Raw genomic sequence first — 16522 nt, forward strand, 5'->3', positions numbered from 1 at the left:
GGGTGTTGATAAATAGAGAAGCCCAAGTCTGTCTTTCTCACACATTCTACAAGAACCAAGTTCAAGGCTGATAGCAACTCTCATTTGCGCAGACAGTACTGAGGGAAATACCGTATGCAAACCTTGTGCGATCCTTCTGCACGTAGGCAGAAACTCATTCTAAAAACTCAAAGCTATAAAGCATGTAAGCATTAAAATAATCCACTAAGATCAATTAACAAAAGCTCTTTATCTTTATTGACTTATTTATTTATTTTGGTGGCAGGATTGAAACTCCGAAAGGAGAAAAGTATATTTCTGTTGGGTCACAAATGTCAAGAAAAAGAAAAGAAATCCAAGATAAGCATACATGGAACAGGGTAAATGAGGAGCCCAACATGTTTTTTGCAGTCCTATCATGACATCAAGATCCTTATATTGATGCAAAGTATCATGCTTTGATGCTGCTTGAGAGAAATACAGCGTATTAGCTGAAAATCACCCAGAAACATGCTGAAGGTCATGGGATTGATGCCACTGCATACTGAGGGCTCTGGACTGCTGATTGTACCTTGGTATCAATGAATTTTGTCCCAATACTTTGAATAGACAATTTCATGCACAGAAAGTGAATATATTGCACAGTTACTCAAATTTAACAGTGCTTTTCACTCTGCAAAGTCATAGATGATGTTTCATGTGGTAGGACAAAAGAGAAGAAGCAAACCGCCATACTAAGAGAAGTAGGTGGCTCCCCTTCCATACTCAGAAGGTTAGTACAGGTAAAGGCATGATCCTTACATCAGCTTTGTCAGACTTTAAAGACATGGGCTGAAAGCTGAGAAAGACAGAAGCAATTTTTTGAGGTGCCAGAAGTGCGGGCTTTTCTGCACTTCGATTTCCTGACATTGATTTTCTCAGATCCAATATCTGCCGCTATTTATGTAGATCTGTCAGAATGTGTGGCATTCTGCAGGCTATTGAGAAGTCAAGAACCATGCTCTGATGAGTTCATAATCCAAAAATTGGCATATAATTTAATGAGTAAAGACAAAAGAAAACAAGATAAATAGAAAATTGCTCCTGGGAAAGTTCTGATGTTTATTCTAAACTGAAAAGAATGCAAATTATTCAGATTCTTCTGCTGCAAATCTCTTTTTATGAATCATTAGGCAAGCAAGCAAGTACAAGGACAGGCATGGTGACCAAAAGTTCTCCTTGGAAGGATGAAATAATAGAAATAAAAACCTGCAGGGCTAAACTTTCCCAGCCTTCCTTTTCTTTGCACTGGTAAAGAAGGAAGATTTTGATGGGAAAGTATCCTGAAAAGGATACTCCTGAAAAGAGGGGTATCTTCAAGGTGATGTTAACCCATTCAACCCTTGCTCCCACCTTTCCTGGGACTTTAGTTGTTTGTTCAGACTGAGGGAGTCAACACAGATGGAAATAACACATTGGGAACTCTCTCTCCTTCTCTTACAGTACAATCCAGCAAACATTAACAGCAAACTTGAAAAGAGTGCTGCATTTCTTTGCACTAGCACTCTACGTTGTCCTTACAGAAGGAGAAACTAACTCCACTTGGAATTGTACTGAGTAACTCAAGTCGGTCACAAAATACAGAAGACGGAGTATTTATATTCGCCTCCTTATTTTATAAACCACACTCATAGTTTTATTTCAAGGTGAATGACTAGTGAGGAAAAGACCAAGAGCACATGTGTTAACATGGTAACACTTAAAACTATGAATCAGGGTCTCTTCCCCATCCTGATTAACACTGCAGGAATAAGGAATGCTGCTGAATTAAAGGCCAACAGATTTATGTATTTAGAAGCCCAAAGCAGAAACAGCCAGAAGAAATCCACAATTGCACAGTATTTTCAAGATTCATAGGAATGCTTCAGATTACACTGAGAAAGACTGCCATGTAGCCCAAAGAAGGGATATTTACCCAACTTTATGTATTAGGGAATTAAGATACTACCATATTTTTAATAAAAATTGGTGGAAAGTGATATCAATTATTTCAGTATAAGAAGAGGAAGCTGGGAGTTAAAAAAACGTTATTTTTCTGAACTATGTAGACAATATTGTATATATAGAATCATAGAATGATTTGTGCTGGAAGGGACCTTTAAGATCATCTAGTTCCAATCCCTCTGCTATAGGCAGGGACATATAATTCATCCATTTGGATACATTTTCTTTCTGTATAGAAAGATTCCTTTGAGAGCAGAGGCAGCGGACTAAGTAGATTGGTTGTCTTATCTTTGGCATGGAAAAAGTTAAATCTTCTTTCTATGACAAAAGTTAAGTATATCCACTCAGCTTGGTAGAACTAGCATAAACATGAATCAGTATCATGCTGTGACTAAGGGCACTGAAGCATGTAAGTTTACAGCAAAAGTACACTAAAAAAAAAAAAGGGAGCTGTCCTTGTGAACTTGAGAAAAACCAGTAAAGCAGCTAAAGATTATCCTTCCATTAGCAGATAAAGCTTTTGTTACATTATGCGTATATTTATGTTGTGAAGCTCAGTTTGTTGGACTTAGAGAAATAAAACAGTTAAAAATAAAACACTCTTTTTCTTTCTTTTCCTTTCTTCGCTATGCCCTAAAGGCAGTCTCTGGATGCTTAACATTATACGTTATCAGCTGATCATACATTATCAGTAACGAGAAGCCTAAATATATGAACATGCTGGTGTTGACAAGTGAATATGAGAGTTTGGTCAGTGTCAGACCCCAATCTCTTGTGAGGTGGTACAAACTACTCAGCAGGGACTTGTTGGGCAGCAGATGAGGGAATATAAAATGGCACATATTAGAGGACAAAACTCAGGTACGTATGTGTGTAAGATAAGGAAAAATAAGCTTCTCAGAAGTCAGTTTCACAGAGATGCAAAAATTGCCTCCTCTCTATTCCTATGAGATCTGAGGTCAATAACTCCCTCTAACCTTGTTAACCTTGTGGAGAAAGGGAGAAACCTTCTTGATCCTGCACCTGTTCTTTTCCTTCCAACATGATTTAGAGACTTGCAGTGACGACTGTAGTTTCTTAAGTCACAAACTTTTAAAATAACATAGTTAAAGGCACAAAAAAGAAATGCCTGAAAAAAACATTGGGGAGAGGAGAAAGATACTATATTTTCTTAGCTACTCTAAAGCTCCTATTTATTTTTTTCTTTTCTGGAGGCAAGGGGGTAGTAAAATTCCGTATCAGAAAAAACTGTAATTGCCTGGCACGACCAAATACTTCCTGTTGGATTTACACCAGGAAATGAAGCACAGGAATGTAGCCAGCTGTGAAAAATGGGCAAATTCAAAGAGAGCAGTAGCCAAGAGGAAAAAAAACAACCTGGAGATTTCAGGACTACTACACTAGGCTTCATGAAATACAGAAGATCTCTGACAATTTGTGGGGTTTTTTGTTGTTGCTTGTTTGTTTTACAAAAGGCATGCTCTGGAAACTTCCTTCAACACTGCAATGCAATAGAAAGCACAGCAACGATAGCTGAGTAGCAAGGTCATAAGCTGCAGTAAGTGAAGAATTGCTCAAACAACATCCACGGGCACAGAAATAAAGGTAAGATGCTGCTTACCTTTGGAAAGCCGCAAGTACACAAGGACATCCGGCAAGATAACCTCACCTCCACTGCCAACCCTTATATGAGTTCTGGGAAGGGGCAAAGCCAGGATCCACCCCTTCTGGTCACTCAGGTGCACTGCATGCAGCTGAGCTCCCTGGGTTGGTCCAGCCTTTAAACAGGTGCTCAATCACTGGTTCAAGCCATGACTAAGCATTTCTGTTAAATGCTTCTACTTCAGTCTATTCTGCATACAACTACAGGACAAATTAAGAGCACATCTGTTCTAGATTTGAAATATTCCTAGTGCCAAATTTGCACGTCTAGTGACATCCTTGTGAAGTAACGACATACTCACTAGTCATATGTTCTATTATAAATCTGTCCTGTGCCCAACAATAGGAGAAGAAAGTGCCTCCTCTTAAAGGACTTTCATAATATCTTCTTTATTTGCATTTTTAGACATAATTACTTTGCTGCACATTTATACATTTGGCAATTTCATAAATAATTTACATGATAAAACGACTCCACAAAGATACCAGTAGCTACTACATGGGTTTCAGGAATCTAGTCATGAGCTGATTATTCTCTTCAACTCAAAAGCAGTATAGTCTCTAAATTCATTCGCATGCTTGTTCTTTCTCTTACCAGCTGTTGCCCTTTCGGACCCCAACCAGCATACTGAAGCTTTGCATTGCTGACCTCAGGGGGATACAAATTCTGGGGATCCCTGCAAAAGAGAAAAACAAAATTTCAGCTTCAGAAATGTCCTTGTGCAAGCTGGTGCACACTCTCCTATGGAAATCCACCATGCTCCATTAGGCATCTTTAAGACAGTCGTTGAACATTTAGTGCCCAAATTCAGCATATATCTTATCATATGATAAGAACTACACCAGTACCAAGCATTTTTACCTGACAAACTATGTTTTCTATTAGTATGATGTTGAAAACATTAGTTTTACCACTGACTTCCCTAAACCTTAAGAATTAGTCAAGGGGTGGTAAACACAGTAATTGCATACACTGATGATATCTGATAAGAATAAACAATAATTATGTATTTGAAACATAATGCCACAAGAAAAATACGATTTCTTTTCAGCATCTCACAGCTTTCCTGCCTAATAGTTTTTCTCTGTACACGATGGCAAGCATGTTTTGCAGATTTACAACAAGTGATATGCAGTCTGGCTTCAAAGGCAATATCTCCTGCTAATACCAAAAATCTCTATCTTTTAGAAAATAAAATAATTTTCTTGTTCTTTCATCAATTACCTTTATTTTGTAGCTGAAGATCAGTGAGCAAATGCAGCAAATGCATTATAGAAAAAGGTGGTTTTTTTTTTTTCTTTTTTCTGTAAATGTCAGAGTAGCAGAATGTCATTTCATCATATCACAGAAAGCAAAACTCTTCCAGTGTATTGATGGTATTTATACTCAGTAAAATAATTATTAAAAAAATAATTTGATATAATATAAATAATTTTATATAATATAATTTTATATTCTGAAGGCACATTACTATAGCTGTGTGTTGTAATGTTCAGCAAACAAATGCACTAAAAAGTCAGTACATGGTATGTCTCATTAGCAGAACTCAAATGGCTTTAAAAAGTAAGAGAATTATCTGTCTACAGATAGGAATTAACAAGACAATCTGAGGCCAACATTGCCCAAAAATAGAGAAAAGAGCCAAAGCCTGCCTAGCCTCTAAGCAAAAGGCTGCTCTGCAGCATTTGTTACTTAGATAAAGGCAATGTTTTCCAGACCAAATTTTCAAAACAGAGCAGAACTGAAAGCATTAATTAGACAGTAACAAAATTCTTTTTGTTGCCTGGACTATGAGCAGTGCAATGCCATGGCTATGTTCCAGCTCTGCCTATTCAGATGAGATCTCCCATGGCTGCACCTTCCCACCACACCATGGATACATGTCCAATGGTAGCAGCAATAGGAGAACTTAGGAATGCATTTTACAGTCTTTCAAATGTGCAAAGTGTTTTTCCTGTATGCTTCTGTTCAAAGCCAACTACAATTAGGGTAGACCCTAAATGAGATGGGATTCCAATGTATACAGAGTCCGTTTCCATAACAGATCTGGTTGGAGTAGCAACTTTTGCACTGCTTCTAGAGAGTGGTTATAAACCATAGCCCACATTGTCTCTGCAAAGAGACCCTTGGAGCTGACTGAACAATGAAGTGCTCCTGATTACAGGTCTGATGTAGATGTGGAGAGACGAGTGGTTTGTTGAGGCACTGACCCTTCAAGTCAACGTGCATCACCCAGATGGCTTCTGGCTCTATTGGCAAAACGTCACTCAGGACTGATGCTGGTGGGATATAATTATGCGTTTTCTTCTGATGATTTTCAGTTGTAAGTAAGTATTTGTGGGCAGCTTAAAGTCAGTTCTGTAAGATAAATGACTGTCATACTGAACTCCTACTAATAACAGCCAGAAAAGTCCCATTCCCACAAGAGGAACAGCCCTACAACTTCTGTATCTTTTCAGGTTTGTATGCATCAGCTACTTAAACTTCAAGTCCGCTGTTCCTGTTAAGACTCAATTTCTTTGGTTAGCTACTTTGATTATCCCAACAGACAGTAACATCTGAATGCAGGAGAGAGAAAACTAGTGAATCAAATAAAAACCTCTCATGGGAGAAAAACAGTCATTTGCTATTTGACAAATGAATTATCTATTTGTTGGTGGTTTGTTTGTTTGCTTGTTTTCACCTGGAATAAGGAGAGGAGCAAGATACTATAAATAATATAAATGGAGAGGGAAATATCATCACCAAATAAACAGATTAGACAAATTGTAAGAATTGAAACCTGTAATGCTTCAAATAACCCTGGTGGAGCTTAGTGACAGGCATACCAATTACATTCTGTAATTCAGACCAGAGCCTAGACAAGTCCCATCACAGTGCTCACTGCATCATGTTTTAGAAGAGGATGGCTCTAATGCAATGAGAAAAGCTGCATAAACTGGCTTTGGTGGCTGATAAGGTGAAAGACAAGGCAGAAGGTAAAAATCTGGTCTACCAGGAAAAAGCTCTGCTGCAGACATGAAAAGCAAAGACATTTTCCCTTTCTCTGAGGAAAAAATATCACTGCTTATGCTGAATTAGTTCTTACGCTGCTCAGAATAGCTGGGAAATTTCTCTTGTAGCCTAATCTTGTTTATTTGCCATTTGATAAATGTGCAGATAGAAAGGCTGACTGATGGAACTGCATATTGTGTGAAGGTGTCTGATATACAAATTGAGCTACAATAAACTTCCTCTACATTGAATGCTCTTACACATTGAATGTGTAAGAGAAGGCATGCCGAAGTCATGATGTAGACCAGTGCAGGGAGGTCTTAGCTAGGAAGCTATCCTCATTCTCTGAACTATTCTTTTCCATCATGGGATAACAAAAGCAGCTTAAGATCCTAGTTTCCTCCAGAAGTGCTCTTGAGAATTGGACATGCTCTTCTAGTTCTCTTCTCTTAGGAAGACGAGAATTCTCTTCACAAGAGAACCACTATTCACTACTTGCAGAAGACTTGAACATTACATCAATGGGCCTGAGAAGACATCCCTCTTTGGTAGCCATGATCTAGAAGGCTTCAGAGAAACTGGATCAGCATGCACACAGTATTAGTAGTGACCAGGTGAGACCACACTGTCAGCAAGCCTGAAAATGGCATTCAGTTCAGCTCACTTACTGGTAAACTCTGCCATGAAATAGAAAATTCCTACATGCTTACATCGGCTACATGGGTGCATAAACATTAAATCCTTCCATGGCAGCCCCGAACAACTCTGTTACGAATGCACCACATCACCTGTAGCAGAAGGAGTACTTGCCTACAGAGCCTCTACAGTGTGATGGCCATAACCCGTTACCACTCTCCCCAAGCAAGCTCTTCATGATCCACAAACTGAAACACATATTTGAAGAGCAGCTATCAAGTTACTCATGTTTTGTCATTCTGGACTTGCAATTCTCCTCGTTAAAGAAGCCTGAAGGGTTTCAGAACAAATGGGCAACAAAAAGTCAGGGGCACTTGCCCATCACCCAGGCACTGCATACATGGAGTCTCACAATGGCCTAACTAGCCATCTCCTTCTGGGAGCTATATTATTGCTGAAAAGCAATGGCTTTTCATAGCTATAGCCTTCCTCCAAAACATTCTGCTTAAAATACTTCTATATATATTTTCTTGAGTCAATCAAAATTACAGGGCAACTCAACCACTCTAAAGAGCCAATGCTTCTCACAGACTCCCATCATTAGGCCTTGTTAGGACCCAAGCCTTCCCCTGTGAGCTCATTTGTGCAGGATGCTGGCTAGGAAATGGGATGTTCTGAAGGCAGCCTGTATATCTACTATTACAGGTTTACATGAACTTCACTGCATCATTACACCACTTTCAGTGTTTCCTTGTGGAAAAGCACTCTTATTTTTTTTCCAGCCAAAGAAATGGCAAGGCAAGGGTTTGTTAAAGGGTTGCTCTTATTTATTTCATCTCTTAAGATGATTGATTTTAAAGCCTGGGAAAGAAGGGAAAAGTAATGTTGTTTTAGGCCAGACAGACGATGGAGTGGGTGTTGTATAAACTCTTCCACATACAGATGACATTGTCTGGAACAGAGGCTGTTAAGCCGTTCCAGGCACAGGGATGATTTCAGCACAATGTTCACAAAAGATTACTGAACTAGTAAACAGAGAAATTTACTCATTTCTTTAAATGAGTATTCATTACTAAAAAAGACTGAATAAGAAATGTTCCTAAATGTAATTAGCATGCCATCTACCAGGTCATTTTTTCGTCCTTGTAATTCTGATCAAAACATCTATGTAGAATAAAACAAGCCAAACAGTCATATCAGCTTGCCTGTTTTTGACCTTAAGAAATACTGTGATTAATGAAGATCTAGTTTTAAAGAGATTGCATTCTTTTAGCTGTGTGTTCCCCTCTTTTTCCTGTTCTAAAGACTATTTTCCAGCACTGAGTCTTGCTCTGTGCACAGACATGACAAATGATTCTATAACAGTGGCTTCAAAAGCAGCTTAAAACAAAATAATGTTTCCCACTAACCCAGTCAGAAGCTCCTTTGATTTCAAGAATTCTTCAATAAAAATATTCTACAGAACCAGACTGAAGAAGAATGAAAGAAAAAAAAATCACTCAAAATCTGGGCTGTGGTATGGCCGTTCTTCCTTGGGTCTGCTTGAGTAATGTTTTAGTTTGATTTCCAATACAGAACAACAGCATTTGCACGGAATTTCTTTGCAAATCCCGCAGGTATGTACAAAAATGCAACAATTTCCACCAAACAGTACTCCCATATGTCTAAATATACGTGAGCTGGAGTGAATTCCTGAGAAAAACTTTGAACCCTCCTGGTTAACTGTGAAATAACTTTGGAAAATAAAGAAAGCATTTTAAGACTGCACTGTCATATGAAAATAAGTTGAAGAAAAAATAGGGAAGGCAGGAATACTCCCTCAATTATTTTCATCAAACCATCACTGAATATCTTGAAAGACAACAGCACTAAGCACATCAGCTCATCTCACTGTAAGACGTTTTCATGATTAGCTATAAAAAAAACAACAGCTATCTATCCTAACTATCTGTCTCAGCACTAGAACTTGGTGTCTTCGCATCTACTTTTAATAGCATAAAGCCAGACAGCAGCTTAAATAGATTTCTTCTTCTCTGTGGAGAGGAAAAGAAAAAACACCATGTAAAGAAGGAATCTGGATAGGTTATAAAGAACCGCAAACTTCATATTTAAGAATTGTCAGTGAATTAAAAAAAGAAGTTGACTGAAGGATATCTGCAAAAAGATATTAAAGGGAGTAGAACACGTGTTTGTAAATGAACAAAGAACCACAGATGCTCCAACCTCTTCCTAAAGAAAGGAAGACTTCCAAGAAGCAACAATACCATTTCTCATGGAGAAAAAAGACACTCTTAAACAATTAAATGACTTGTTTACTTAAGTATTCACCAAGGAAAAAAGGAGACAGGTGTCATTAAGAAAATTGCTTCCCAGGAGACACACAGTCTTAGAGACTCTCAGCAAGAGGAAAACGTAATACAAATGGGAATCAGTCTTACCAGAACAGATAATCAAGAAATTAAACTATCAGAAGAGGCAACAAAAGGAATCATCCTGGAATTCAAACAGAAGTGCTTTAACAGATGGAAAAAGCTCTTCCATTCATGTAGGTTTATCCACTATTAAGGATGTATTAGCATGTAGGCACAGATATTCATATCTTCTTTACAGCACTTTTCAGTGAGCGGAAGTTGGAAGAAGCAGTTGAAGCAATCTGAATCAACTAATTTCAAACACAGATCCACATCTAATCTTTTAACAAGTCTCAAAAGCAGCTTAGCTCACCCAGCGCTTTGTCCAAGATGAATGAATTCCATGGAGTTAGAGCATAAAAGACTAAAAGCAAGGGAATCTAAAACATATTTAGCTCTGATTTAGCAAAGTAGTCAGATACAGCAGAGAATGGGAGCTAAGAGATATGTCTGATTATAGTCTGCTATTGTTTGTAAAGCACCCATGTATGTAATTTTTGGTACTAAACCTATGAAATATTGTACAGTACTAATATTTAAAAATCAATCACATGGCATAAAAGGAGCCACAAACTTCCTCTGGGAATTAAGTAAACTTAAGGCATTGGCTTCTATTTCCAGTGAAGATCTAATCCAATCTGATCTAATCCATGTTGAAAAACAGCAAAACACTCATCAAAATCTCTAGGCTTTACTATGCAAAGAATGGAAATTGCCCTTAAATGTTGGTAACAGTGTTCTTAAAATTATGATGTTATTACATTCCAAACATTTCCAAATCCAATTGAGTTTTTCACTACTGAACCCTGGTTTCTGTATTGAGTGACCCTGCACAATTTATTTAAGAATAGAATTTAATAGGAATCCTACTTCCATTTTCAGAGAATGCTGCCTTGGATAAATACTATGTCAGACTTTGCTTCAAATCCTTCTTCTTTATTCCTCTTTTTTGGTTTCCCAATAAACAATAAACTGTTGATCTTTACTGTAATATCCACAAGTTGGTTGCTGGGCTTTTCTCTGCCTAACTGCTAACATGTACACCTAAACATTACTTAAGATTTTAGGTTATTTTCCTTCAGCTTCTCCAGCCATTACTCTCATTCTTAATATCCAATCCTCCCATCAGGGGACTGCTCCTTTTTATTATCGCTATGTATGGTTTCCAAGGTGTCCACCCACATCACAACTAACTCTAGAAAAGAGAAGCGTGTGGTAAAGAACTGCTTTGCCTACACAGAGGAGGTACATTTCAAATTAAAAATGCTGAGCAGTGACCAACATGGGCGAACAAATGGCAAACCCCCAGTGGAAATGATATGGTGTTGAGCTGCTGAAGTGATTTTCCTCCCACTGGCACAGGCTACGACAGCCTTCCAGAGCTGAGCTGCTCTCGACCTGCCACCGCTTGGAAGTGAGTGATGTTCAATTAAAGTCTCTGCTTAATGAAATGCTGGAACTTTTTATTAAAAAGGTACAAAATGAATTTCCAAGCAAGAAACATATGTATTTTAACTGTTGTTCAAGCACTGTCCCTTAGTGTTTAATTCAGATGATTAAAAAAGCAAGGAACCCAACTGATACATCAGAATTTGAGCCAAATTCCAGTAAACTCAAAGATTCCTATTTGCTCCAGAGGATTTAAGGTCAGGCTCCACAGTCAAAATATCAAGATAACTTGTCCAGTCTTAGGTTGTCAAAAACAATGGAATATGCATATCTGATCATAAGTACGTTGTTAATTATAGTCTGGCACAAGAATCACCACACTATGAAGCAGAGGTTCCTGGATTTGCTATAGAGAGCTCTTCACAAAATGATACAAACAATGGACTAGTAATTGGGAAAGAGGGAGTAAGGAGGAGATGCAACATTAGCAGATGATTCACAAACTGCACAACGCATTTGTTTGCTACTTGCTTTAAAAAATTTAGCATATCTCTTGTAAGAGCCAGTTTCAACCCCTCCATGTCATTGTTAGGGGAAGAATACGCACCTCATATAGTAAAATTTAATTAGCTGAACACAGACTCTATTAATTACTGTGCTTTCTTCTCTTAAAATAAAATGTGGGCTCTAGTACAAGTTTATAAATGTTAAGAAGAGTGAAATCGTGCAGCACTTCTACAGTAATTATTGCATATCACCACTGTGGGGTAAGCAATATTTCTCTCCTAGCTTTGCAGATGGAGACACAGAAGCACGGGAAGATTCTTGCTGTGCAATGATATTTGAATGCTAAAAAGAAGGGGCATTATAGAACAAAACAGAAGAGATTTGGTAATAAGGGAAGTTCTCTCCAGCGTGGACAGTTCTATGAAAGGGTTTTCTATCTTTTACCGTAAATAGGAAAATAAGAACATGTGTGAGGAAAACTTGGCTGTCTTTCAAAGCGCTTAAAGGTAGTGTATATACAAATTCTAATTAAACTTTCTTTAATGGGCCTTAATATCTTCCCTGGCTATAGCGGGCATAAAAGGTTGGACAGGAACATTAGTGGGAGCTCTGCAGGAATCTACAGCCAATGCTTTGAAAATGGGCTGAGTTCTTCCTCCTGTTACAGCTTGGGTGACTTCCAGTGTACATTTCTTACTGCACCCATGGGACTTCTCTTGAAGTTAATGGGAATTCAGTGTGGGGAGCAATAATTTGCAATGCTCTAAAGTGTATGTAGAAAGAGCTGAACCAAACTGCAATTGCTCCTGCGATGTACCCATCACATTCTTCTGATAATGCTACACAAATTTGGAAAGGAGTGCAAATCTTTGTGCTGATGGGTTGATAGTTGGACTAGATGGTCTTAGTGGTCTTTTCCAACCTTAATGGAGCCTATGATTCTACTAATCCTTTGCAGAAGAAGATGTTTACAATTTCCTCCTCCCCATATAAAATCAGTGAGGTGTGGGTATAACTGCTAAAGTCTCTTTGATCCCAATAAGCAGATATGCAAGCTCCCATTGGTGTGCACTGTATGGATGCGCTAACATCGTACTGAGACTGCATTCAAGGGGTCAGTTCTAATCCCTGTCACTCAGCTGTGCTCAGTGGGCAATGGCTCATGCAGAAAGAGCGGAGGGCTAGGAGGTCTGAGGAAATGCACAAGTTTTACGCTGGTCTTTGTGTTGAGAAATGCAAACACAACACAGACGTTTTTTTCAGTCTGTTACTTTTCTTGATTCCCTTTTCTAAAAGTGTATTACTTCTGTCTGAAACTAGAAGTTAAAGACAGAGGTACCCTGTGGGATACAAAGTTAGCTCTTGCCTAGAACCTGTAGTGCCAGATCAAGCTGTGGTGGGAAGTGACCTTAATACTGGTAAGGGAAATCCTGCAGCAGCGTTAGGGGAACAGTCTCATGAGCCAGTCAAGAAGACTCTGAACAAACCAAGCCTTTTCCCTAGTCCAGCACAGGCTGTCAATGACTAGTATCATCCACTACTACTGGACTTTGTAGAACCACTGTATTTTAAACCCACGAGAGCAGAAAATAAATTTTTGGTTGCTGGATTTCATTGCTGGCCTGTGCCTACATCATATTAGGTAACTTTTTATTTTCCTAAGTTAGTTGAAATAATATTATGAAATAGTTACTATTATTCTTCTCCACTATTTCCTTGTGCCTCTCATGAGAGCTGCATATTGCATATCTAAGTGTGGGGATGCTATGGCAGTAACTATAATTTACAACCCGACAGCAACCACAATGTGGCAAGTACAAGTCTGGCATTATGAGAGGAGCTTTGCAAAAGGATCTATCAAGCAGACAGCTGTATACAGTGATCAGTGGGTATCTAAGATAGAGAGAAACAGAGGGGATGGTACATATCCGCCTATGCAAGGGAGGATGAAAGGAGAGAGAAGAGCTTTGTTCCACTAGATGGCACCCGGGGCCAGCATCACTGTTTTGAATGAGCAGCAGGAGGAAAAGCGGTGCCACGCAGGGAAGCAGAACTGAATGTGAAACTCCTCTTTGTGCCCCGAGTCCTCTGCCCAGCAAAATGGGAATGCAGATCTTGGCTTGTTTTCCCCGTGAAATAATAAAACTTCAGGCCACAATAAACAAACAGACAAACAAATCCAGAAGCACAAAGTGTACAGGTTTCTAACCTGAATCTATGAATTTGCAAGAAGGCTGGGATTACAACAACAACAACAACAAAAGCCAACAAAAAGAACATATATAACAGAATCATAGCATTGTAAAGTTGGAAAAGATCTCCAAGATCATCAAGTCCAACCATCAACCCATCCCCACCATGCTCACTAGCCATGTCCTTCAGAGCCACATCTCCAAGTTTCCCGAACACCTCCTGAACACCTAAGCATGATGACTCCACCACCTCCCTGGGCAACTTGAGCCAATACTACACCAAATCCATACAGAATCCTTGCAGTTTTATTTGCAATCTCTTCTACCCCAGACTTCTTTTCATTTTCAGGTAAGATCCTCAGTGTTATATCACTGGCATATACCAGTTGTCTTGTAAAGTGCTAAACTGTGCTGCTCCTCCTTATATTCCCTTACATTGCAGCTCTTATGGGAAAATATTACAGTCCCTTACACACCCTTTATATCCACATATGAGCTGAGGATGTAGTCAAATTGGCTTACAGAACACTCAGACACAGCCTGAATCTGGAGAGAACATGGAAGGAAGAATTAGAAATTTCCCTTTAAAAGGCAATTTAGGCTTACAGATTAATGCTAGATTATTTTAAAAGTGATGTTTAAGATAAGATTAATTCACCTCTTTAATAGTTAGCCTCAGTTGAGATACCCCTTCTGTTATTGGCAGGAGGTCAAGGATGCTGCCTGGATTATGAATTTTGTTGTCACTGAAGAACCTGAGGCATCAAACTGAACTGCACTTTGTGCTTTGTCAGTGCATTGGGTCCTGATCTAATGCTCTTCACTCACACCCATCCATCAAACAGTGTCCCTCTATTTAATACAAAATATGCAATGAAAACATTTTCATGCCTTCATCTAACAGGGGCTCTACTTCCCAGTCAGTTGATGCACTTCATCACTTGCTACATCATCTCCACTTATTACACCTGCCCTTTCTCTTCTTGCAGAATCCTAAAATGTATCTAAGATTTGTCCAGATTAATGATAAATGCCCATGTTTCTTGCAAATGGTAGTAAGCCACACATTTCAACTCTGTCCTGTGATGCAATCACGTGAAAGATCAATGCAATTGTTATTATGTGATGTTTGCAATGGCTGTATACATATCTACAGACCAAACTGTTTTCTAAACCATACCTTTCCCAACATAAAACACTTCAGTCCTTCCACCTCTCCTCCTGCCTGATCCAATACTGCATCATGCAAGGCTGTACAATCCACATCCATACAGGTTTCCAAAACTCAAACAGTTAAAGTTCTGAGCAACCTGCTTTGAACTGGATGTTGGACTTCATGAGATCCTTTTCAACCCGAATTGTACGGTGACCCTACGATCACTCTTTGTATAGAAATGGTGCACTTTTTAAAACTTCACAGGTTTTGTAAGCTATTAGAAGGATCCAAAGCATCTGCTACCAGCTTAGCCATCATGTATAGAAACGAAAACCCAGTGAACAAGCAAAATGAACGCTGAAATTGTATTTCAGCACAACTATAATGTTAGTTTTTATCATTCCCGCACAGATATCACCAATGCGATAATTAAAACACATAATCTGGCATCAAATTCATAGCTTTTAGCCCTGTATTTGCTAACAATAATTTGAAGAATTTAGCTTATGCATATCCATTGATGCTACAGAAATATCACTCTGAAATGCCAGGAATTATTACATTACATGTTGATAAGATGGAATCCCATTCCTAACCACCTGGGTTATTCCTTAAATAATCAGGACGAGAAAAAAACACACAAACAGAAGAGGTATATTTTAAGGGATAATCAGATAGGAACTATGGGATAAACTCTAGACACATAAGAGGTGAGCTGCAGGGATGTGAGAATGGAGCTGAGGGTTATCTACAGTGTCATGGAGATAGAGCTGATTAGGAGGGATTTAAAAAAACACCTCTGATCAATGATAAAGAAGGATCTCCTCAAGCTAGTTGATACTTATGTTAATCATACTCAACCAACCTAATCAGTTTGTATAACAAAATGATCAGCCTGATGGATGAGAAGGGAGCTGTGGCTAATATCTTCCTTGACTTCAGTAAGGCCTTTGACACTGTGCCCCGTAAGACCCACAGTGAGAAGACAATGAAGTGTGGGCTGGATGAACAAACAGAGACGTGGATCAAAAACTGGCTAGGCCGCCCAGCCCAGAGTAGATGTTAGTGGCACAAAGTCTAGTTATAAGCCAGAAATGTGTGGATTACCCCAGGGATCACTACTGGGTCCAGTCTGAAATGATATACTTAAAAACCCAAAGGCTTGTGACTTCAGTGTAACTTTGCGTGTAGTGGGATCCTGTGAACACACAGTGGCTCTATCTGCTCTCTTCCGGGATGCTAGAGAGAATATATGTGTACAAGGAATCTGCTGAGAGATCTAAAACTGAAGGGTGATACCACAGTTGTGGCTAAATTTAAGGAACGGACACCCTTGGGTAGATCCTCCAATAGTGCACTGCTGAGTGGCCAACCATGGCTCCCAGACAGATGCCAACACATCTACGTTCTGGCCAAAACCTTGAAAACCAGAGTGCGAAATTCATGTAGTCTGATGATCCAGGGAAGATGAGTACTTCTGCTTCCAGACTATGTCATCTTTTGTACAACATACAGCACAGCGGATGCTGCAGCTGAATGCCAAACCTCTGCAAAGGGCTGTCATTGGGAAACCACTGGGCATGATTTCACAGAATTCTTAATGGATGAATTT

At 39.0% G+C, this 16522-nt stretch overlaps 1 protein-coding gene across 5 annotated transcripts in view; it reads right to left on the bottom strand.

Annotated features, from left to right (window-relative positions):
* DPP6 (dipeptidyl peptidase like 6) overlaps positions 1 to 16522 on the bottom strand; it is a 447472-nt gene that overhangs the window by 84968 nt on the left and 345982 nt on the right. For all 5 annotated transcript variants that reach the window (XM_072328927.1, XM_072328926.1, XM_072328923.1 and 2 more), the window contains exon 7: positions 4220 to 4301. In XM_072328927.1, coding sequence (XP_072185028.1) covers positions 4220 to 4301 — 82 coding nt within the window. The remainder of the gene's footprint in view (positions 1 to 4219; positions 4302 to 16522) is intronic.

Source organism: Excalfactoria chinensis, chromosome 2 (genome assembly GCF_039878825.1).
Source record: "Excalfactoria chinensis isolate bCotChi1 chromosome 2, bCotChi1.hap2, whole genome shotgun sequence".
Taxonomy (NCBI): domain Eukaryota; kingdom Metazoa; phylum Chordata; class Aves; order Galliformes; family Phasianidae; genus Excalfactoria; species Excalfactoria chinensis.